The sequence below is a fragment of the Corvus kubaryi genome, unplaced genomic scaffold (genome assembly GCF_017639235.1).
Source record: "Corvus kubaryi isolate FWS band 111438036 unplaced genomic scaffold, C.kubaryi_AGA036_p1.0 37385, whole genome shotgun sequence".
NCBI classification, from domain to species: domain Eukaryota; kingdom Metazoa; phylum Chordata; class Aves; order Passeriformes; family Corvidae; genus Corvus; species Corvus kubaryi.
The window spans coordinates 29,219,000-29,242,879 of NW_024581127.1; the positions used below are offsets into that span (position 1 = coordinate 29,219,000).

The 23,880-nt window shown below is 39.7% G+C and overlaps 1 protein-coding gene across 1 annotated transcript in view; it reads left to right on the top strand.

Annotated features, from left to right (window-relative positions):
* The window catches only part of TG (thyroglobulin), a 149,626-nt gene that overhangs the window by 40,161 nt on the left and 85,585 nt on the right, over positions 1 to 23,880 (top strand). The window contains exons 23-35 of the mRNA XM_042036167.1: positions 3,009 to 3,131; positions 4,848 to 4,963; positions 5,584 to 5,692; positions 6,862 to 7,059; positions 9,056 to 9,223; positions 9,757 to 9,822; positions 10,525 to 10,605; positions 12,723 to 12,860; positions 13,991 to 14,167; positions 15,123 to 15,234; positions 15,752 to 15,831; positions 17,347 to 17,490; positions 20,151 to 20,216. Of these exons, the coding sequence (XP_041892101.1) occupies positions 3,009 to 3,131; positions 4,848 to 4,963; positions 5,584 to 5,692; positions 6,862 to 7,059; positions 9,056 to 9,223; positions 9,757 to 9,822; positions 10,525 to 10,605; positions 12,723 to 12,860; positions 13,991 to 14,167; positions 15,123 to 15,234; positions 15,752 to 15,831; positions 17,347 to 17,490; positions 20,151 to 20,216 (1,578 nt within the window). The remainder of the gene's footprint in view (positions 1 to 3,008; positions 3,132 to 4,847; positions 4,964 to 5,583; positions 5,693 to 6,861; positions 7,060 to 9,055; positions 9,224 to 9,756; positions 9,823 to 10,524; positions 10,606 to 12,722; positions 12,861 to 13,990; positions 14,168 to 15,122; positions 15,235 to 15,751; positions 15,832 to 17,346; positions 17,491 to 20,150; positions 20,217 to 23,880) is intronic.

Genomic DNA, 23,880 nt, shown 5'->3' on the forward strand with positions numbered 1-23,880 from the left:
TTGAATTTAATGGAATATTCTGTTTAGAAACTGATGTCATGGTGTGCTTTGAGTTAGACAATGTCTTATGACAAGTGTGATCAGTGGAAGGAGTGTGAACTGAAAGTCCTCGGTTGTGAAGAGGTTGCAAAACTATCTTCTCTTAAAATAGCTTTTTTTCCCATTAAGCAAACTCATAGACTAATCATAGTCATGAACCTCAGGTGAAAGCCTCTGTTGCCCTCAGTCACGGGGTAGTTGAGATGTTTCTCCGGGGAGAGGACTCAGGATCTCAATTCTGTTGCCATGAATCTTTCTGCTTGGGCATTTCTGCCTCTCCCTAGGGTGGAACCGTTGTAGATACCTGTACTTGTTTTTGTGGATCATGCTAGAGGTATCACTACAAATATTTATGACTGTTGAAAATTCAAGGTTTAAAAAAACAGCAACAATGTGTCATAGAATCATAGAATGATTTGTGTAGGAAGGGACCTTAAAGACCATCTCGTTCCAGCACCCTTGCCATGGGCAGGGATGCCAGCTAAAAATCAGGTAGCTTGGGGCCCCATGAGCACCTAAGAAATCTGTTTACTTGGTTGGGTTTTTAAATAATAATTTGCTAATTTAATTTTTTTTTTCTTTTAAAGATCATGCTGCATTTCCAGAAATCATAGTGCGAAGTGAAACTGTTTATCTCTATTTTTACTTTTCCCCCCTGCCTCTGCTATTTCCCTTAACTGAATTCAGCACACAGCAAGAGAGTAGGGGCTGAAGGCTGATCTTGCTTTGACAAGAGGCAGGCACTTGGGAAGGGTCACCAAAACCCAGCTGGTCTTTGGTTTTTGAGTCTTCAGACAGAAGAAGAATTGCTTTGTATGAATGCACAGGAATAAGCTGTAACAACCATGGCTCATTACTACTGTTGTCTCTCTTGTTATATTTTAGGCCACTTAACATTTACACTTAACATTTATTACTTAACATTTATTATATGAGGGTTGGGACTAGGTGATCTTTAAGGTCCTTTCCAACCTAAACCATTCTATGATTATGTGATTACAGCAAAAGAAGGACCTAGAGCTTTACTCCAGTAATAAGTGAGATAGGGAATTTCTGCTCTGCACTAAGCCTGTGAAATGATTTTATGACTGCAATTTTTTAATCTATCTTTGAAATAAAAAACCACAATTCAAAAATTTAAAGAAAGGCAGATTTTCTATTATTTTTTCAATGTTTTCAGCTTACTGTTTCATAATGCTTTCTATTTTTTCTCTACTTTTCTCCCATATTATTGTATTGAATACATATTGTATTCAATAATATTGTATTCAATAATGTGGGAGAAAAATAGAGAAAAAGATTTTTCTCTTCAAAATGGAGAGGTGGGATGAAACCGGAATTAGGGGTTGAAATCAGAAGAAAAGAAAAACACTTGAGAGTGTAATTTTTAAAATTTGAATATTGGAATAGAAATGAGGGCAGTTTTTAACAAGGCATCACTGCACATTTCAGATGCAGAAGGGATTCAATTTCATGCAGAAGTTAGCTAATGCTCATACTTTGGTGCCCCGTGTTTCTAGGAAGGAAAAAACTTTCACTTCTGCTTGCACCATATTTCTTCCCTGTCCCCATCCAAGCTGGAGTGCAAGGATTTTCTTGTGCTAACCATTTGACAAACCCATGTGGGTTTCTTTCTGAGCAGAAATGATGGTTTTATCAAAAGCACCTGCTGACTCAGCCCTGACAGTAGTAGACATTTGCTTCTGATTTAGCCCTGACTGTTTTTCTGTAGAGTACAAATGATTATTTGAAGAACTTATCCCTGACTTTTACTTTGTGGTTTATCCAGACCTTTCAGGGAGAGAGGGCTGTGATCCTCCGGCTGGACCTCTGCGCCTGTGAGCCCGGGGAAAGAAGGGCTGATCTTCCAGCTCTTCCATGGGCAGATGTCTCCCACAGCTATGATCACACCAAGGCTCCTGCTTTTACCCTCCTTTTAGGTCTAGGCCAGGTGTTGGCTGCAAGGAGCCTTCACTTGGGTCCTTTAGAGAAGTTAGGTCACCAAGGGATGATGCTAAGTCACCACATTCTTCTCTTAATCACAGAATGGCTTGGGTTGGATGGGATCTTAAAGATCCTCTACTTCCAACTCCCCTGCCACAGGGAGGGTTAATGTGCTGTGCTCACTCCAGTGTTCTGGTGTATCAATCTGTGGACACACTGTGCCCAACCCCTTGGTAATACAAGTAGTAACAACCTCAGCAGGGTGGTGGTGGCACTGTGTGTCCCTTCACCAGTCTGTAATCCTCTTCAGGGCACAGCCAGGGCCAAACCTTCTGGAGCCTGGATTAGATTCCTCACCCCATGTAGTGACCTTTGGGGTTTGCATCTCTAGACCCCATGAGCTTTTCCCGGTGTGTGAACAGTGCTGCTTGTCAGACTCCTCACACACAGGTGCAGTGGGTCCAGTGCAGAGGGAGCAGATAAAAGGGTTTGGTCAGTAAAGTGACAGTCAGGTTTTAAAAGTGGAATGCAGGAGTAATAAAGCAACATGTAGGACATGTTGGATATCGCTCTGGGCCTGAAGTCAGTGGAGATCAGGCTGTTGTGTTTCTGGAGACAAGTGATGAGGCTCCTGGATTTCCTGTCTAACCAAGTGCTGTTGGAGCTGGCTCTTGTTTCTGTGACTGTTTTGTAGAAAGTTGGTTCCCCCTTTGACTCAATAGTTCATGAACAAGTAATGCGAGATGGCAGGTCTGCTGCTGGAAGAGAAGCCTCACTGGAAAGTAAAATCCCAGCCCACTCCTGGCTAACTGATTTTTAAAACATCTTGTGACTTTTTTTTTCAAAGCAGAAATTCTACTCTCATGCCAGCCGTCTCCTGCATTATCTGTGAGGTTATGGTACATCATTTAATGAGCAGACCTCTCTCCCCACAGAATTCTTCAATTTCTACCTACAATCTTTGTCTGTTTGCAGTGTGGGAACTGATAATACTACCTGGTTGGATCTTTTTTGTCTTTTTTTAGTGCTCAGAAAGTTTGAAAGAGTTCCTGCCTCCAGCCTGATTTATGGATCAGAAGAAGCTCAAATTCTTCAGTCTCAGTCATTTGGGGGAGACCTGCAAAGTACATATTTTCAGTGCATTTCAGGTGAGAAAACTGAGAAAAGCTGGAGAGACAACACTGACCATCATGGAAAATAATAATCTTTTTATATGATGAGTTTATAGTTAAGTTCATAGATGAACTGTATGTTCTGCAGTTTGGCACCAATTCACTGCAAGGTATTTACAGCTTTTGGTGACCTTGGTTCAGGGAAGAGATCAATGTTTCTTTCAGATAGAAGTCTTCTGACTTTACATACCACTTCAGACCAGTCATCCGACTTTAAAGCCAGTTGGTGTAGTTTGCAATACGGATGAGGACTGAGATTTAAACCAGGAAACATTCATCAGACTGTGCAGATGTGCAGACAAAAGAAGGATTAGGTGTTCAGGACATATGAAAACCAAGCTTTTACCTCTTCACAAATTACCTGATTGGCACATAAAATAGGAATAATCATCCTTGCTTACATCAGAAGAGTATTGTAAAGAGTGCAGAGGTATTCTTCTGCCAAGTCTTACAGTCTATATAATATGTTGCATCTGGCTTTAGTTGGTTCAGAATCATCTCAAACTAAGAGGAATCACCACACTGTTTTCAGAGTGCTTTGAGTCAGTCTCACCTTGTGTCTCCTAAGGCTCACGCTGTGAAGGGAGGCAGAAGGGATATGTTCAAAGTAAAATCACCCTGGCAATAATAACACAGATGTCCTGTTTGTAAGGCACATAGCAAAATTCTGACAAATCAGTGGCTTTGTGTCACTTGCCATGGTCTAGCTGGAGCAATCACCTCTCCTGCTAAGAATTGAATATGTAAAGCCTTTTATGTGTTACTAGAATGATCTTCCTGCACCAGCTCATCCTGGCTGTATACTGTTAAGATTTCTTGCACCTTCCCCTGCAAATGGAGACCTTCAAAAGCAAGACACTGAACTGAGAGAGCCTGAGAACGAACCTGGGGAGGAAATCATGCCCCTTTGCCAACCAATCTGATTCCGTGCTCATAGCTGTATTTTCTTTGTAAGTTATGTAAATGGCAGCACTACTACAAAGTGTTACTGCTGGAGTGCCCATTGCAGGGTAAGGGTTGATCTTTCCCTCTCTTAGTCCCTGTAAGGTCAAATAGATCAGCTTGCATTTCTGCTGATATTTTGATTTAAGTTGGTTGATTTTATACTAAATACATTTGGAAAGTGTTTTTCACTTGTGCTAGGAGCAAAGCTGTGGGAGCAAGTTAATGGTGAAAGTGTCAGGGCAGAAGGATCTTCAGCCACTCCTAAATCTGGAGGGGATGGCTGTTTCTCCCTTACAATGGCCAGGGGATTGCTGCAGGGGCAGCCAGCATGATTGAACAATTTGATGCTTCCCTCCTTCCTATCACTCCGATATCTGTCACAACCTCCTTGCCATGGGGTTACTGTATCAGGCAGATTGATGTGTTGGCAAAGCGGTTCATGAGAGTCCTGTCTCAGGCAAAATTATCCAGCAGACTTTAAATATTTGATGGCTGTTTAGACCTGTCTCAGCTGTTTATATCATCAGGTGATGAGCAACTTTTTGCATGAATTTAATTCAATTTAAAATCCTTAACCCTCTACTAAAATAGTTGAGTACTAAAGTTCATTTGGCTAATTAAAGTCATGTGCTTGCAGCCTGATAGACGTATGGAAATCTAGGTAAACGGCAGTAAGCACTGGAATTAGTAGCAAACATTTTGCATGTGAAGTGCTAGGAAACATAAAATTTCTTTCCTGTTTTTCAGGCTGTGAGAGAGAAGATTCCTGTGGCTTTGCAACTGTAGCTCCTGTTGGTACTGAAGTGCTCTGTGAATTATACAGCGCTGCTGAAGTCAACTTCAACTGCACCACCTCTGGATTGGTAACAATGATCATATTTAAAAATATATGTTTATCATAGTGCTGTGTGTTCAATGTAAGTAGACAAGATCACAGAACAAAGGCAGGTTCTTACCTGACCCTTGGACAGTGCTCTTCCCTATGGCAGTAATAAATCCCTGCAAGTTGGTAAAGAAACTACACCCAGATGTTTCCAGAAATGACATCGGAATACCTCAGTGTTTGGTTGAAACATCACACAGCACTGTTATTCCTGCAGACAGGATATCAGGTTGATTTAAAAATCTGGATAGTCCAAACTGGAAGTAGTCAGGTTGGTAATCAGGTCACCTGAAACAATCATACTTTTTGAGTCCCTTCCTCTAGACCAGGGTTTGAATTCTCTGCTCTTTATACTGTACTATTTTCCTATTCACTATTTCCTATTTCAAACAGCGATGTGGCATTGAGGAGATAGATCTCAGTTTGAGAGAGTAAAAAATGTCTTTATGAGATAGAATGAAAAATGTCCACATGGAGTTGTGCTGTGATAACCTTTGTGGGTGCTCATTCCTCCCCACAAGTTTCTTAATAAAGAAAATTTATTTAAGGAGAGGAAATCAATTAGGTTGTATTATTTAGCTTGCCTGTTTTCTCTCTCAGGTGCAAGGTGTCTTGGGTAACCCTGCTGCCACTAGCATCAGTGGCCTCAGCTGCTTGCTTCGTGTCAGGAACCCAGAGGGAGATGCTCTGATGGTCTATTTGAAGAGAGGTACCAGATGTGAATCACTCACCTAAATCTGACTCTGTGCCCAAGCTGGTAGTTACTTCTGTAGAGGTTCATGACTAAATGTCAGGAGCATCTTTGTTTAAGAAGACAAAACACTTTTTAAAGCTTAAGGTTTAGTGACAGTCAAGAAACTTCAGCAAGTCTTCCCTTCACATTTTGTTCCCTAGAAATAAGGAATACAGCTTTTTTCAGCCATTTTGATGGCTTTTGCCAACCACTAGTCCCATAAAAACTCAAATTCTTTCCAATATATTGTCCTATTCAGTTCTGTTGTGTTGTGATTTCTCTTTATTAAGCAGTTTGTTTGAATATAGAAGGCATTATTAATGACCAGCTTGTACATAATTTAACAGTTCGCATTACTTTTGATTGTGAATTGTTCTAGTAATATACCAGCCAAGAAGTAAACTGCTCTCCATGAATCCCAAAACATTTCAGCTGAACTAATGAATGCATGAGACAAATTTTATTTATTTATTTATTTATTTATTTATGGCCTGAGTGTGGCTGATAGCACCACATCCATTGTGTGTCCAGCTTTAAGCCTCATGCCAAACTGGAAGCAAGATAACCAAATGCAGAATGCTGCAGGGTTTGAGTCAAAACTCTCTGCTCTCACTGTTTTCTTTGTACTTTCTATCCAAGACTCTGAGTCTCTATTTATTAGTATTAATAAAAATAAGGATCTAAGTCTCACTTGAAAAAAAGACAAGTCCCCAAGACTTGTTGCAATCAGTGTAATCGTGTTGATACCAGATCTACTCTAGATTTCTACATCCAAAATTCTATGGCTCATGCCCTCCTAGTCAGCAGGAGCTTTAATTGGCCACATTACACATTTTACCTTTTAAATGAGATAAGTTTATTTCATTTTTATCTGGGAGTTACTAACAGTGCTTGAAGGTGGAATATTGCCAACCTTACTGCATGCATCAGTTTAGGAGCTCTTTGCTGGCCATACATTATGACCAGAAAGAATAATGGCCCCAAAACATTTGATGATCTTGTATTGCTTCTGAAACTCAAAGTCTAGAAAAGGACTTTTAAAACTGAGTTTTGATCATAAAACTTTCAACCAGCTCCAGTCTGCAAGCAATTCAGAAGCATCCCTTGAGCTCCTCTGGAGCTTCTTTCCCATTCTGTCTACCCAGGACAGGAATTTACCTCCTCTGGACTCAAGGCCTTTGAGAGGACTGGCTTCCAGAACGTGCTGTCCGGCGTGTACCGCTCTGTGGTGCTCCCAGCAGCCGGCACATCCCAGACTGATGCTCAGCTGCTCTGCAGACAGGAGTGCAGCCGGGACTCCTGCTGTGATGGATTCATCCTGAGCCAGCTCCCGCCGGATGGAGGTACCTCCTGACTGCACTGAAAGAGTTCTGCTGTGGGAAACCAATGCTAAATGAGTAGAAGTCATTGCTGGGCACAGTACCCCCACCTTTGCATCATACTGGTGTCAGCAGCCTGTCTCTACATCACTGGCACTTATTGGTGTTGTCAATGTTTGAGTAATGCCCAAGACTTAATCTGTAGCAGTAAAGACCTGAGGTAGCAACCTGCTCTTGGAACAAAATGGACATTTTGAAGGGCTAAACCTGACAGAATTCCAGCAGTGTTTGGGCAATGCTCTTTGGAACATGGTGTGACTCTTGGGGCTGTCCTGTGCAGGGCCAGGAATTGGACTCAGTGATCCCTGTGGGTCCCTCCAACTCAGCCTATTCTCTCTGTGTGTGTGACATCTCATCCTGGTGAGATAAATCATTCTGAAAACACCTCTCTCTGTACTCAGCACAGCTTGGTGGCCAGAAGTTGGTGCCTTTCAGCCGATGCAGAAGTTAAGAAGGTGCCTCCAGACAGAGTTCTTGTAGTGCAAATGAAAATCAGCTCCCTTTTAACAGCAGGAAAAAAGGATGCTAAACAGAATTATGTTACGTTAATGCATGCAGGAATGCTAAAATCTCCCAGGTCTGGGTGTCTAGCTAGGACAGCAAGTGGGAGTGGGATGGATGGAGCCTGGCAGAGGTGGGACTTTGGCAGAACCAGATTTTTGCCAGCAAGTTTAAGCACTTTATGTCAGTACACACTTTTTATAGTTTAAAATTCACATGGTACTGACTTTCCCCTTGGAGATGCATTTCCTGTAGGAAATGTGAAGTTCTAAATGACATGCCTCAAGTATTTAAGGTGGGCTCTATCAACAGCGAGGAGTTGGACTTAAAGATTTTTGTGGGTCCCTTCCAATCCAGGATATTCTATGATTCTGTGAAATCCAGGCATGTGCTAGTGGCTGCTATGTGACAAGCACTTATCCAGTTTGGAGTGGAAACTAATCCTAAATTTATGAAAATCTGTGAAAATCTGTCACAAATTATCTGTGAAAATTGTCAAGAAGATATTTCCAGAAAATTTTTTGTTTTGGCATGTCATATTTTTTTACATCAAAATATTCTAGATGATCTTGTGAAGTCCATTTCTCTATATATTTACCATCAGATTTTGGATTCTCTCACTTGTGAGTGTAGAAGGTGAATGTTGTAGAGCTCTCTGTTTAGTTGGTGTGACCTATTTGGATCACTACTGCAGTTCAGTACTGCAGATCAGTACCAAATGCATTATTTGGACTTAAGCATTAAAAAAAAGAAAAAAGAAGGAAAAGGTAATATATTCAGTATCTCATGTACCCAGTCCATAAAAACAAACTAGAGAGGGCGCTGTAAAACCTTAGAAGTGCCTGAGCTGTGACAGCAAGTGCAAGTGTAAAACCACAGCCTGAGCTGTGACAGCAAGTGCAAAGCAAGAGCTGAGTATTAGAAGTTATGGGAACAGATACCAGAACATGTGGCCTTAAACTTGCTGGTCCCCCGACTCACATCACAGTGCTGGAGGAGACTCAGGCCTGGGATGACTGAAATCAGGCACCAGTTCAGGAAACCATTGCAGTAAAAATATGTATGTGCTTTTTTTGGTTCAGAACCTGAGACTGTAAGACCATCAAAGGATTGGATGTGTCTCTGTGGTGCTATAAAGTGCTGAGAACATTGTTGGGTATTATCAGATAATACTATTATTTTATTAGGTGATAATAGTATGTGCTTGAAATCTCTGAAAAACAGCCTACAAATGTTTAGTTTGGGTGTGAGTAGCTAACCTTAGCACTCCAATTTGAGCATATGGCTCTGATTTGCTTATTTGGATTTTTTTTTTTGGTAGAGAATGGTATCTCTCTCAGTGTCACAGGTACAGGTTCAGTTGGCACTTAAAGAAATTATTGGGGGTCTTGGACGAAAAGCTCTGTGTAGGTGCAGAGCATTAGTGGAATGATGCAGCTGTGTCTTTGCCTGCCCCTAGGTACCATTCTGTGCAGTTTGCTGAGCTCCCCAGATGTGCTGATCTGCAGTGCCAAAGGCTGGAATCCAACACCAACCTCAGCCATGGGTGGGATGTGTAACAGCATGAGCTATGACGAGAAGGAGGAGAGATTTTCCTTCACCCTGGGAGGACAAGTGTTCAGTGGAAGTATGTCAATGAATTACCTCAATTTACATTAGTTCTCTTTAATTGTTGTATAGACTTTGCCTTATTCACCAGCCTGCTCGTGTACTCCAGTGCTTTTTTCAAGTTAATCCATATCACAAGAGAATAAGAATTCTCTGACTGGATGCTTTGTTAGATAGATGGATCTCTCACATTTTGCCACATGAACATTAATGGAAGTCGGGACTGTGTTCAGTATGTCACTCTGTAGTACTTCCAGCATTTAATTCAGGCAGATCCAAGCCAATATTCTGAAAGAATGGTGAAGTCTGGAGCAAAGATAAAAAGGGAGATGCTCAGATCTGCATGGTAAAAGCAATGATGGGAAATTCAGTAAAGTTTCACACCCTGGACCCAGACTAGCCCCATGACACCTGGGACCTTCTTCCTTAGACTTTTATATTGTAATTAAGGTGATGCATAGTCTAGTGATGTGTTTTCTATGCCATTTCTGAGCATTTAAAAATATCTGTTTAATTTAAACAGCTATTCTAACAAAATTTTTTCTTTAATAGCTTCTCAGTTGGTGGAAGAGGCAGAAAGAAATTTCACCACCTTTCAGGAAGTTTACCTGTGGAGAGGTAAGTTATCTCACAGAATTTCTGACAAAAGCTTATGATGAACTGTAGGAAGTGGCAGATGTCTATTCTATAATGGAAGTGTCATTATCACTTCATTTTATTCTGTCCAAATTAAGACACAACTCAGAAGTCAATTTTGGCAGGGATGTATAATCTGGAGTAATTCTTCTACTGTCAGTTTAGTGAAATTTGAGTAAATTCTTGTGTCTGAGAACATGGTTTATTACTTTTAATACCCTTGATATCATACAGACACCTGCCTTTGTCCCATCGGTGTCCAAGTACCATAGTAATTTGGCACTTTAAGCATAATTACATGGGTTATGTTAATTAGCACAATAACTGCATTTTTTTTTCTTTATGAATCCTACCATGTACATGGAAGAACCTGCACAAATGGTTTGTAATAATGCTTTATAAGTGCACACATCCTCCAGAGCACTGATGCTGAATGCAGAGTGATTGAGGATGTGGCATTTACTTTTGTCATCCAAACAATGCATTTTGGTTTAGGTTTTCCCCAGAGGTATACAGACATGGTTTTATTCATTCTCAATTCAACATTTGCTAGAACTACCAAAGGAGTTTTCCTAAGTGGTGCACTTTATATATTTGTTAAATTTTGGGAACTAGGAATTATCTTGTCTTGTGAAAGAAAGATAAAGGGAATTACTCTGCTCTTTGATTCCTGTTTCATTCCAGACTCCGATATGATCACTAGAATGAAAACCTCTGCGTGTGAGGCTGCTGCTTTGAAGACAGAAAACGACCTTGTGTTATCAGGTATTAGAGCAATAGCAGACAGAGAAGGCAGCAGAAGAGAGCAGAGAAGGGGTGCAGAATTTAACCAGAAAATATAATATATTGCTCCATATGTTCATAATTATATAGGTATTACAAAGTCCAGAGGATTTCTCTTAAGAAGGAAGTCTGATACAGGTTTTGAGAAAGATGTTCAAAATGTAGGCCTGGCTTTATGATTTTTACCTTCCCAGGCCAGGCTGGAAATGAAAGTGTTAAAATGTTCTGTGAAACTGGTTCTTTCAAACTTACTGAACTGGAGAGACACAGGAAATATTAGTTGGCTGAGAAAAAATTTTACATAAACCCAGGAATGAAATCCTTGGCCTGGGTACCTGGGCATCTTTACTGCTACTGACAGTATGGCTGTAAATATGATACTTAGAGAAACCCAGGATGAAACTGCAATCACAAGAGTTTCTTCCATGCATGGTGACAGTGAGGAACCTGTGAACTTCTCTTTGCTCCTTTGTTATTCCAGGGTTTGCTCTTGGTTATACTCAGTCATGCATACGTCCAAAATAATTTGTAGGAAGTTACTGGAGTTCATTTGGGCCTTCAGCACCATAATCCTAAGAGAATGTGAGCAGTGGAGTTTGCTGAGAGCACCTTGTTTCATCTTTAATGAACTGCAATCTTTGCTGAGGAGTCTTGATGAATGTCTGAGGACATGATTTAATATGTGCAAAATTCTAAAGGAAGTGAATTGCTGATTTTGCTTATGAAATTTGAAAGGAAGGTAAAGTAATTAAAAAACCTAAAAATTCCCATTTACCTAGCAGAGCTCCTATACAATTAGGGGTATTTTAAAATAGACTTAAAAAGAGAGGGAAAAACATTCACTTAATACGGTTGGTGAAATTCTCTTGCTTTTACCTGCTAAGGCATGAGTGCAACCCTCAGGGTTCTTCATTTACCTTGCTGGGGCTGATGATATCATTAAAACCTGCAGTTATGCAAGGAATGCAGTTTTTACCTCCATCCCTAAGTCTTCGTCTTGACACCAGCTGTTTAAGCGAAACTGAAGGTTGAAGTTATGACTTGAGAGGTAACGGGAATTATAGGTTACCTTTTTTAGGAAGTCGTGAATACATCTGGGAAAATGTCTATAGAGCTATTAGGACTTGATAATAATTTGTGAAACACAGGGTAACATATCTTTTCTAGTTTCTGATAGAAAATTCAAAGCTACAGTGCATTTCTAGCTTGTCAGTAGGTGCTTCAGCACTTCAACAGCAATCATCATCATGTCTTTACTTTCCCTTGTTTTCATTATTGTCTGGTTGTTTCACTGCATGTAAGATTAAGCAACACAGTATCTCACAATGTTGGAACTGGGGATGAGACCTGCTGATGGCATTTGATAAATAATAAAGTGTTTATGAAGAAATTTGTAAGAGATCAGTGAAGAGCGTCCATCTCTTTTAATACTGGACCCTTATAGAAAGGGGATAAATTTGGAAACTGAACAAAATAGCTGTGATTGATTGTTTCAGAGGGAGCTGAGGAGGTATAAATAATTTCACACGTCTAAAGGTCACAGGCAGGTGACAGAAAGGAGTTATTTAATGTGGTCTGTGGGAGCATAAGTTAGGGGAAATGAGGTTAAATGACTGAAATAGGTATTAAGCTTGTCAAGAAAACTTCTAACACTGAGAGGTGTAAAAGCTGCTTAAGGGAATGTAATGAAACTGCTACATTTTGGATTAACAAACCTAGATCGATTAAGGAATTGCAAACATCCTCTGAATCATCATGCTTCACTGTTGGGATATTGTGTTGCACGACAGAGTAGAGAGAACCCTCTAATTTCTAGGAGCTGGGATTTTCATCTAGTTTTTGGATGTTGGAAATAGTCTGGAAGTGCTGTTTTGTGCAGCTGGAAGTGCAGCTTGGTGAGGAGGCATGGCCTACAGGAGAGTCACCGTGGGTGGACAATTCTGTTATTAAAAGCAGCCTTTGGTGTATTCTAGCCCTACAAAAAGATTGCAGCTGTTTTACTGTGAAAGGCAGAATTTTATACATAAATAAATTTAATTCATTCCAGATCATAGTTAATTTTTTTGGTGGGATTCTTTGTTTGTTTGTTTGTATCTCAGATTCCACAAAGGATCTTTTCTACCTAATGGACAACAGCCAGATACGAAGTGACCAGAACAATTCTCTCCCTTACCAGCAGTATTGGGTCTTCAGGCAGAAGTACTCAGCTGAGAAAGCTCTGCTTTGGTGTCTGACACGTAAGACATCTTAGAGACTGCTATTCTGTAGGGAATAATAATTAACTAAAAGCTTTTAATAGGTGTTATAATAATGATGAGTAGAAACTTTGGACTTTGAGATTTTATGTAGAAAACCTAAAGTTTTCATGGAAATTGCCAATGGGGCCACCTGTTTCTTCCTTACAGTCTTTGCCTGCCATGGCATGCCCATAATTCACCATCAGGGTTCCCCTGTCATGGGCAAGAGAAGTCAAAGGTGCAGCTTGGGCAATGCTCTGCTGTTCTTGAAATATACCCCTCCAAACAGGGACATGGCACAGTGGTAAAAGAAGATAAAATGCAGATATTTCGGGTTAATGGTAAAGTATATTTTAATGCAGTAAATTGAGGTTTTCTAGCTCTACCAGGAAGTCAGAACTAAGAGTACTAAACAGTGCACAAACATCACTGCAAGAAGTCAGTAGAGCTATTTCTGTTTAAAATTAAGCATTGACATACATTACAGGAGCCATTGCCATGGTAATTGAGAAATGGGTTTGACAGCTTTGGTTCTGTTCTGAAGGTGCTCTATTACCCTGGGGCAAACTTCAGACCAAATTGCTACAAGCAAATGTCTTGAGCAGGTGATTCTAGGAAAGTTATGTTTAATTTTGTGTGGTGCTTGAATGCTCCAGAAATATTTTTTGTAAAACCTTCCTAAGACATTGTAGACATTATTGTCCTTTTGATTTGTTGGAGACCATGACCGATGCAGAGTTCTTTTATGATTATACAATTTGTATATCAGGTTTACAAAAAAAGAAAAAGATCTTTATAAATTAAAATATTAAAGAGAGACCAATACATTGGAGTAATGCTTGTCACTGCTGGGGAATTTATCTTCCCGTTTAGATGTGCTGTAACTCCTCCACTGTGCTCTCCAGGTAAACCTGCTCCTCAGTGCCACTAGAGCCAGAATGTGTCCCTCTTTCTCTTGCACTTGTAATGAATTAAATAAATTAATTTGCACAATTAGTAGGATAATACTGAAATTCTCACTTTTAGTTGTTGTTGCTGGTGGATAGCTTTAAGTGCTCTGAAGACATGAAAAGGAGCAGAGAGGGAAAGGAAGCCTCGTGTGTGTAACTGTTCATGACTTTGCTTCCTAGGTTGTGCCCAAGAGGAAGAGTTTTGTCGAATGGCAGATCTGCAAAATGCCACAGACAAATACTTTGTGTGTACCCTCTATCCAGAGGCACAGATTTGTGACAACAGCATCGACCAAATACCAGGAAACTGTGCAACTGTGCTGCCCTGGCAACCACAGACACTGTACCATAAAATAGGCAAGTTTTGCTATTTGTGTGTATAATGTTTGCTCTCACCCTGGTAATGCAAGTCAGTGTTTTGGCTCTTGATTCTGAGATTAAAAGTCTACATGAATGAATGAGTCCTGCAATGTGATGGTGCAAGGGCAGGTCAGGCTGTCCGGGGTGTGGGTTTTAATTTTCAGTTCAGAATGGAAAGATATTAACCATGAATTTCACTCTCTTCAACTCAGCTATTCCCAAATCAGAGGGTCCGAGTGGATCTCAAATTTGTATACCAGTTTATAGCCCTTTTTATAATATGGGTGAAATAGGAGTGTCATTGGAATGTCACAATTAAAATTTCTACGGTAGCTAAATAATGCAAAAAATTGAAAGCACTAAGTATAATTTTTAAATTTTTAAAATTATTTTTTAGGAAATGCAGAGCTATAGATGTGGATTTTAACCTTTGCTCTTTGAATACTTGGGAAGTTCAGTGTTTTTCTCATAGGGCAGTTGTAAGGAGGCTGGACAAACAAGCCTGTTATCACTGTACAGGAACATGTAATTTTACTGTGACAAATGTGAAGGTCCACTGGACTATGGTATTCAATCATGTCATTTTGGGGAGCCCAAAGGGCAGCATGGGTTGAATAATGTGTGAGCACACTGGAGTCTTCCAATCTGGAACTGTACCCCAGTTTAAGGCCTTGTGGAAGAACTAGCATCAATACAGATCTCACAAACAAAAGGCTTGGCTGGAAGTCTTGCCTTGGCAATGTACCTTGCTCAGCTTTCAGAGCCTTCACTTGGGGAATTTTTATTCATCTTCAGGCTTAACAATCAAGATTTTGCTGTGATAGAACTCTCTTTTAATTGACCAGAGCCCAGCATAGAAATATAGACTGGACCCCTACTATTTGATTACTTGACCAGTATTTGTATACAACAAAGTTAAACTGATTTTTCCAATTTTGTTTTTTCCTTCCAGTCACTCTTAAAAGTTCTGTGAAGAGCTTCTACACACGTGTACCATTCCAGAAAGTAACAGAAATCTCAGTGAGGAATAAGACTGACATGAGCAGAAAAGCTGTTTCAGATGGGTAGGACATGACTGTTTTCATTTGTTTTCCCTGGAATTTTAACCATGTGTAAAATTCCAAGGCCTTGTTATGCAGATAAAGGTGATCAGAAGTATTGATCCAAGAATTGCATTATTTGGGAGTTTAGTGAAGAGAAAAAAGCATATGGGTTAAAGGGTATTTATAATTGAGTTACTATAGAATTATTAATTATAGACATGAAAATTATTATTCATAATGCTACAAATTACTAGCTGGTCAGTTAGATCTCTTAGTAAGGATACACCAAATCAATTTAGGCTGATATTTTTAGGGCAGATATCAAAATAATAATCTAAATTATTGGATGTATTCTGGTAGATATACTCTGATCAAGCATAATTTCATCTACATATGGAAAATGTATGGAAGTGTGTATGAAGTACCATACTGGTTCTTCAGCCTTATTGTGGAAGGCATCTCTACAGGCTCTCAGTGTATAGTGCCACCAAATTCCAAATGTCTAATGATGCTAAGGGTAATGTTTTTCCTTTCCTAGGTTTTTTGAGTGTGAGCGTTGGTGTGATGCTGACCCTTGTTGCACAGGATTTGGCTTTTTTAATGACTCCCAGCTGTCAGGTATTTTTCCCATTTTTATTTTTAAAATAACTTTAAGTCTTTCTTCGTTATCCAAATTTTACCATTCTTTTGCTCTGAAAAGCACTTTAAAGGCCCTTTCAGATCTCATGCACCTCTATTTAGCACCTTTTCGAGTAACCATAACCATTTCTAGGAGTTCAGCCCAATGGCACATTCCACATTTCAGAAATTATTACGAAAACTTCATGAGAATCAGTTCTTAAGAGGCTGCAGTTCCAACAGCATAAAATTCAAACTGATAAAACTCCAGTTATTTCTCATTCATCAACTTCTCTTCAAACGTGTTGCTTGACTTCTTTTAGTGATTTTTCCCCTTTTATGTTGTTTCATTTTTCAAAGCCTAAAGGACTCTGAAATCTAAATATTACTGAAATTAGGTGCATGCAAGCACATAATGTCTGTGGATACTCAGGGGCAGTTTAGCCTTTTGGCTTTCTTGGTTCTCTGACCTTCTCTGCTCCCAAATTTTAATCTTCTATTTGAGGAAGAAAGTCTTCAGCTGGTGTTTAAAATTGGATACCACCCAGGTCAAAGTCAATTAAATAGATTTTAGTATATTATTCCAAATTTAGATTTAGGCCACTGAAATGTGTAACTTTGTTTTTGGAAGAGTCATGTGCTGATCAACTCTCCCTGAGGTCATTAGGATGTGCTGTTTTTATAATTCATTTTGGAATTTGAAACACTTCAGAAATGCATATTTTTAATTCCTTTTTTTTGTTGAGCAGACAAAATTTTTACTTGGTCAAAAAAAATGAATACCTTAGAAAATTAATCCAGTGTAGTTTAGATAAGAATTAATGTGCAAATAAAAATAGTTGAAAGTTTTCATACCTCCTTATGATCATATGAAATATGAAGTCTTAACTGAATATGACATGGGGTTTTTTTAAATAGTTTGAAAAAAATGACAAATTTTAAGGCACCCAACATGCAAAATGGACACATTTTTAGTTTATCTGATTAATATTTAATATCTGTGACATTTAAGACATCCAGTCTTGGCACTCATATAGTCAAGAGAACTTTCAGTAGTGATTTTAATATGAGCTAAAATCTTCAGTAAAACTGTGTTTCAAACCCTCTATTATTTTTCAGGAACAAAATTATTTACACTCAACTTTGAAAGAATTCTTACCTTCATATAAGTAGGGGACATGTTTCAACATACACGCAGATTTTTAATTGCATTAACCTGAAAGGGCTGCTTGCTCAGAGTCTTGATCTTTGCTCAGTGGAAATCCTCTGTGACCTTGGATCATACTGGATTATAATGCTGGTAACCCACCTTTCCTCATGCTGAATTCATTGGCATTTTTCAAAACTAGTTTCAATAACTTGGCAGATTTTAGGTATTTCCATCCTTTGATTTCTAAGTCAATTGAATTTCATTTAACACTCAGTGGAATCATTCTGTGTTGTCTTTCCTCACAACACTATCTAGAAAAGGAAAGTTTCCCTCCTTATTTCTGTAACCATGAATGTCCTTGGCAGGTGGAAAGATCGTGTGCGTGACTCTGAACAGCCTTGGAATCCAGACATGTGCTGAGGAAAGAAGAAGTGCTTGGCACATTTCAAATTGCAGTTCACCAGATGCTGAAGTCAAAATACACCCATTTGGCTGGTATCAAAAGCCTGGTAAGTGATGCAGGACACATGACCTTTCTAACAAATTTCTGCACATTTAAGTTTATTATTTAGCTTCAGTGTATAAAAATTCCAGCTTCCAACTGTAGGACCCATTTGCAAGGACCACAAATAGAAAAGGCAAACAAGTATGTGCAAAGGAAAGAAAGGTGCAATTTAATATCCATTTTAATAGAAAAGGAATAGCAATACCTCAAAGATGTGTAATTTATTTTCTTAGATTGTATGGGGGACTTGTGGCCAATGTTGGAATTCAAATATATTTTGCCTCACTGGACAGTCCTGGTCAGGAAAACATTCTTTGTTTCTCACTCCTGGGCTTATGGTTTTATCATCTGTGTGGATGCATAACCTCAAAAGGTTTGGGCTTGCTATAGAATTTAAAATTCACTTTTAGCTGTTTTGGTAAAGAAAGGACCAACACCAAATTCCAAAGTAGCCCTGTATTTTTCAAGCAGTAAGAAGCCATCATGTGTTTAAACAGAATAGCAGTTATGAGAGGTTGGGTTATTTCTGCAGGAGGAATCAAAACCCCTCCTAGTCAAGGTGGATTTTGTTTTCTGTGGAGAAACAAAAGGTTCATTTCTTTGTTGAAAACTTTAGATGGATTTGCCATTTGTCACGCTCCTTTTGGGCAGATCTAGTTCTACTTTGTTAGGCTTTGATTTTGCATAACTGAAAAAATAACAAAAACAATTACCTGCCTGTCCTTTTCCCCCTTTTTGGGAGGACAGCTTGTTACTTGGTCACACAGACCCAGCTCCAGAGTGGAGAGGCCCCATGGGGGCAGGTCTGGGGATGTTGACAGAACCAGGGAAAAAAATCTGAATAAGGAGTACTTTGTCCTGCTTTTACACTCCCTTAGTTCTTGTAGAATAAAGAAGGGCTGATAGCTGAGAGGAGAGGGGGGCACAAAGCATGGATATATGTTGTCCAGGGAATGTGATAGAAACATAATCCAGTTAAAGCTGTGTAGAGATTGATCAGATATTGTGGCATTATATTGTGTTTTACAGTGTTGATAAAGAAAACCTTCTTTCACACTCTATCTGAAATATGAACTCAATGTTGAGCTTTTCAAGTCCTGCACTAGCCCTATGCCCACAGAACCATCCATGTCCTCCTCTCGTGGGACAGCCCTTGATAAAGGGTGGAGACAGCATGGACTCACTATGGAAGCTGCGAAGGGGTGGGCTGAGGGTCTAGCACTGAGAGGAAGGGAACAACAGCCCTGATAAAGCAATGGCAACATCCTGATGTCAGGGGGAGTTGAGAGGCAGACAGGGGTAAGAGTGAAGAATAGAAGAAAGGTGGAGCGAAGAGGAGACAGCAGAGGTGTAGATACACTTCCCTTTCTTGGAATTGTTTTCCCCTTGTTGGCAAAGAACCAACAAAAAATAAAGGCTGTTTCTCACGTGATGGACAGAAGGACGATGAAGAGGAGCCTGGGGTATATGCAAAGTAGGGAGTGTTAGGAGAGACAGTGACATTTCCTTATGCATCAAGGGAGCTACAGATGTGTTTCCACCGTAACATACAGCAAGGCACAGATGTTTATGCAAATGGAGATATTTACAGACAAAAATTTGTATCGGTTTTGCTGGTGAGTTGAAGGTCTGGGAACCAGGAAAACGAACAAAAAGGTTCAGAGGCTAAAAAAGGAAAATGAGTGAAATCTAAAGGAGTGATTCACTGTAGGCAGTGGGATGTTAGCATGAAGCAGGGTCTTTGGTTTTATTCCACAGTCTTGTTTGTGGAAGGTATTTCTGTCTCCATGTTTCATAACAGGCTAAGTTGATGTGTGAGCTGTTTGCTGCACAGCACTGCTCATGAGCAGTTTGATTTTGAATAGTCAGAGCTGCAGCCCAGTCAACAAGGAGCAGAGAGTAGCATTTGAAAGAGCTATGGATAGCCCCAATTCTTCACTGCTGTGAACGGGAAAACCTCAGAGTTCTTAGAAACATCTATTGGTTACATGCATGGGAAATACAAAGTGGAAGAAATTAACAGAAAATCAGATCTGTCTTCAGCTTCTGTAGGGATTGTCATTTATTATGTCTTAGTGGAAAATGTATAACTGATTTGACTAGCCAAAGTGTTTTACAAAATATGAAGGCACAGGGGAAACTTCATTTTTATTATTTGTGATTACAAAATATTTATGGGAAGTATTAGCAAATGAGAAGTTTTGTGTATGGAAATGAATATGAAGTTCTGTATATGATGAATTCTTATTTGAACTTTAATTTGGAAAGTGTTGTGCTGAAAAAGGCCTTTTTTCTAATTTTTGTTTTTGAGAAATTCCAGTTTGCTGGAAGCAGAGAATCTCATGTCTCTCCTAATGCAGAACCACAAATACAAAGAAGGGTTTGAAAAAAACCACAGAACTACTGAAATCAGTTGCTCATAACTGCATGTCAAAAAGTGCTTGTAGGTGTGTTTACAAATACAGAAATTTAGGGAAGTCTGGTTCCCTGTATGAGTTCAAAAGGTTTAGATAGCAAAGCAGCCCTTGCATCCTTGCTCTTGGTGTGGAGAAGATGCAACACCCAGATCCCAGAAGTAATGCTGGAAATACTGAGTGTCAACTGCATTTTAAACTTTTAAGTATAATTGTTTTCAGATATGGGTATTTTTTTTTCTGCTTTTAGCTGACTTGAAGAGCACCATTCCTAACCTGTGTCCACCTGTTAGTTTACCTCTCAGGCCAGAAAGTGGTAAGTATATTTATGTATTAAGCAAAAAAAAGCAAACAAAAAGCCCAACCCCCCAAAAAACTGCAGTAAAAATCCCCCCTCCTCTATTTTGTACATATTGCTGAAAGACCACACCATAATGAAATGTTTGTGTTCCCCATGAGGTTACTCATTTAGGTGTTTACTCATTTTCGTTAACTGTGTATAATTTAAATGAAAGAACTGTCATATCCATGATGCTGACCTAATTTCTCATACTCACCACCACATGAGATCAGTGAGACTAAATAGTTGGCAGGATTGATGAAGAAATTTATTTATAAGCGTGGATGTCATATCACTTTCCAGATACAATGAATCTTACCGTACTCACATGTGGTTTTTGAAAAGTGAGTGGACCCTCTTAGTAAATGAAACTTAACTGCTGTCTTTCAGGGCTTTGTGTCGGTATCCCCCTAAAAATATATGCAAATCCTCAACAGCTACAGGCTGCCCTGGCGTGTCCTTTCCAGAAATACACGGCATAGCAGTGAAATGCTATGTGTAACAGAAAGAAAGAGGGTGGACTGGTTATTAAAAAACTCAATTTAACCCTGCAGTTATACTGAAATTAAGAAATCACTTCCATCTCTGCCCTTGATTTTCTGTTTGATCTGAACAAATACTTAATCTGTTTGTATCTGTCTTTCCTTAAACCATATGTAACTGAGCATGCAGGAGACTTGATATTTGCAAAGATTTTCAGTATTGAGTTCAGAATTTACTATGATCTGTTTTATCATCATATCTGTAACCACCAGTCATGATCAAGTTCAGTCTACTTTTTAGTAGAATTTGTACTTTTTAAATGATCATTTTAATGTAATAGAAGGAAAACTCCTGTCTTCGTAGGTAAGCAGAAATAATTTTTGTGTGAAACACTTTGAGGAGCTGGTGGGGTAGGCCTGGCATGCAGGTTGGGCAATTCAATTCCTTTGCAAACTGCTTTTCCCATGGATGTGGAAAACAATTTCACTAAAGCTTTCTTCCTCCCAGATTCAAGTTTGGTAGTAATTTTCGTATTTTCCTTTTACATTTTTCTTGCTTGCTTAAATCTAGGAAAATAGTGACCTAAGCAGCACATAAGAGAATCAGGAAATTAGGCCTTTCTGTCGTTTGCTTTCAACTCTAAAGTCTGCCCAGAACAGTAGCTCCAGCAAGTGAGGTGCTCATCTTTAGTAACAACCCTGATCTATCACACCCTTTTCCAGGTTATCTTTCCAAAGGCAGACCAACTAGGGTGTCTCTGGTTTGCAGAGATCTGGTTAAGAAACCCCAGCAAGCTGAGCCTCCCACAAGGATGCAGGATTCTGGATTAGAGTGGTTGTCCTGGGGAATGATAGCAATCAGAAGTCACTGAATTACAAAAAGCACATCTATCTGGGAGTCAAATTAGCACCAGTTTCCTGGACACTCTGGGGCTCTGACACCAGTGGGTGGAGCAGCACATTCAAAATGCAACTGGACACCCTCTGTCCTTCTTATGTTCTGCCTCATTTCAACAGTAAAAGTTCCAGCCTGGTTATTTAGGTGAGATTGTTATCTGGGCTGCGTCGTCAGAGGTTCCAGAAAATTTTCAAAAACATTGCTTCCAAACACTCTATGATTGTATGTTATATTAATATGTGCTATAGAAGATTACTTGTTTTAGAGTTGGGCATCACAGAAACGCTAGCATTTACTGAATTTTGTACATTGTGGAAATGTTTCTACATGAGGATAAAAAATTGCTGTGGCTGCTCTGTGGTAGCCAGATGGTGAGTGTGAGAAAATGTCACTATTTAAAGGGCACTGCCATGAGTAGATACGTATGTGTGTGCATGTAAGCATATCTATACATGTGAAAAATACAAATCTTTTCATCGAAAGATCAGAAAAATACTTATATTTGCAAACCTTGCCAGAAGGTTCTGTGAAATCATGAAGTTGATGTTATGTCCAATCCAGAGCCTGAGTTAACTGAAGCACTATTAAGGCCTACATTTCACTGACAGATAATGCATTGACTGCCTCATTTCCCACATAGCCAGTTTGCAACGCTCAGAACAAAGTGCCCAGCACTTTGCTTCCTCCCATTTGCAGTCAGGATGCTGCTCCATTCAAAATCTGTGGTGTTTGCAGCCCCAGTGTGTTGTGAAGAAACCCAGATGAGAAGACTTATTTTCAGCCTGTTTCATTTTTCTTCCCAACAGAGTGGGTAGAGGTGTTGTAGGACCATAAAACAACAGAAAGATCTCAACAAGAAGCCTTTCTACAAGTACATGGGTAGCAAAAGGAAGGGTAAGGGAAACATGGGTCTGCTGCTGAATGGGGCAGGAGACCTGATGACAAAGGAGCTGGAAAAGGACCAGGTGCCTTCTTCACCTCAGTCTTTCCTGGCAAGTCCAGCCTTCAGGATCTTCAAACGAGGGGGAAGGCTGCAGCAAGGAAGATTTAGCCTTAGAGAGGAGGATCAGGTCGGGGACCAAGCTCGACATACAAATCCAGGAATGCAAAGGGAGCTGGTTAATGTCATTCTGAGGCCACTCTCAAATAACTTTGAAGATGATGGGGGAGATTTTGTTTTCCTTCTGTTCCCTCGTCTGGGCTTTTGAAGAAGTTCATCAGCAGTAATCATCATAAAATGTCTAGACCTTTGAAACTTGAATAACAAAAGTAATTTTCAAGAATGACTTCTTTTCATGCCTTGTCATAGAGCAGGCTGCAACCACCAAGGAGATGCAAAAAAAGACCCTTCCCCGTGTAAGGCTAATCTTGGGAGAGACTCAGCAAGAGGGGAGGGTCGAGGTTCTTCTTGTTCTTTGCCTTGTACTGAATTATTCATCAAGCAGCCCAATTCAGCCCTGTGATTTCTCTCAAAAGCCTGAGGCTCCAGTGGGCTTTTCCCACATTATTGCCCCTACAAACAGCACTACTTTATGTTTCTAACACTCACTAGATACCCCATTAGCCTGTGAAAAAGGGGAATTAAGTGCTCTGTAGTGCCTGCAGGCCACTACTCTCTAGCAGGAGGGAGGTGAACTGCACAGTGTCTTCTACCTGAATTCTTGTTGATTTGTTGTTGCTTCAGCAAGTTTTGCCTATTTGTAAAAGCCTTTCTGATAGAAGGCAAAAGTCTCCAAGTCATCTCATTACCAGGCTGTAGTGTGTTTAACTGAATGTGTGATTTTTGTCTTTAACTGGATGAATACTTCCGTCTACTTCTGTACATATATTGCATGGAGCAGAGCATGCTCCTGCTGGTCTGTTGTGATTTCCACATAGTTTCTGTGATCTGAGAAATGGTGATGGAAAAATTGACAGCCTGAACCGACTGGGAAAGTCCAAGTTGTTACATTTGGAGCATTTTTTTCCCCTGAAGAAGTTCATGTGCTGTGATGACACTGAGTGTGGAACCATCTGTAGCGAGTGTCAGGTACGATCTGTACCTTTAACAATGGGAGAACATCTATTGTTTTAAGACTGCTCCTGCTGAAAATGCTCCTATTTCATCCTGCAGTCTTGGGTTACTTAGGTTGGTATTTAAATAACAACTCTGCTCAGTTGTGTGAACATACATAATTAGGTTTGAGATGGAACTTCCTGCAGCCAGCTGTAAGCTAGGGGAGATAAGAAAATGAGTTCTTAAATTATCTATTTTGTACTG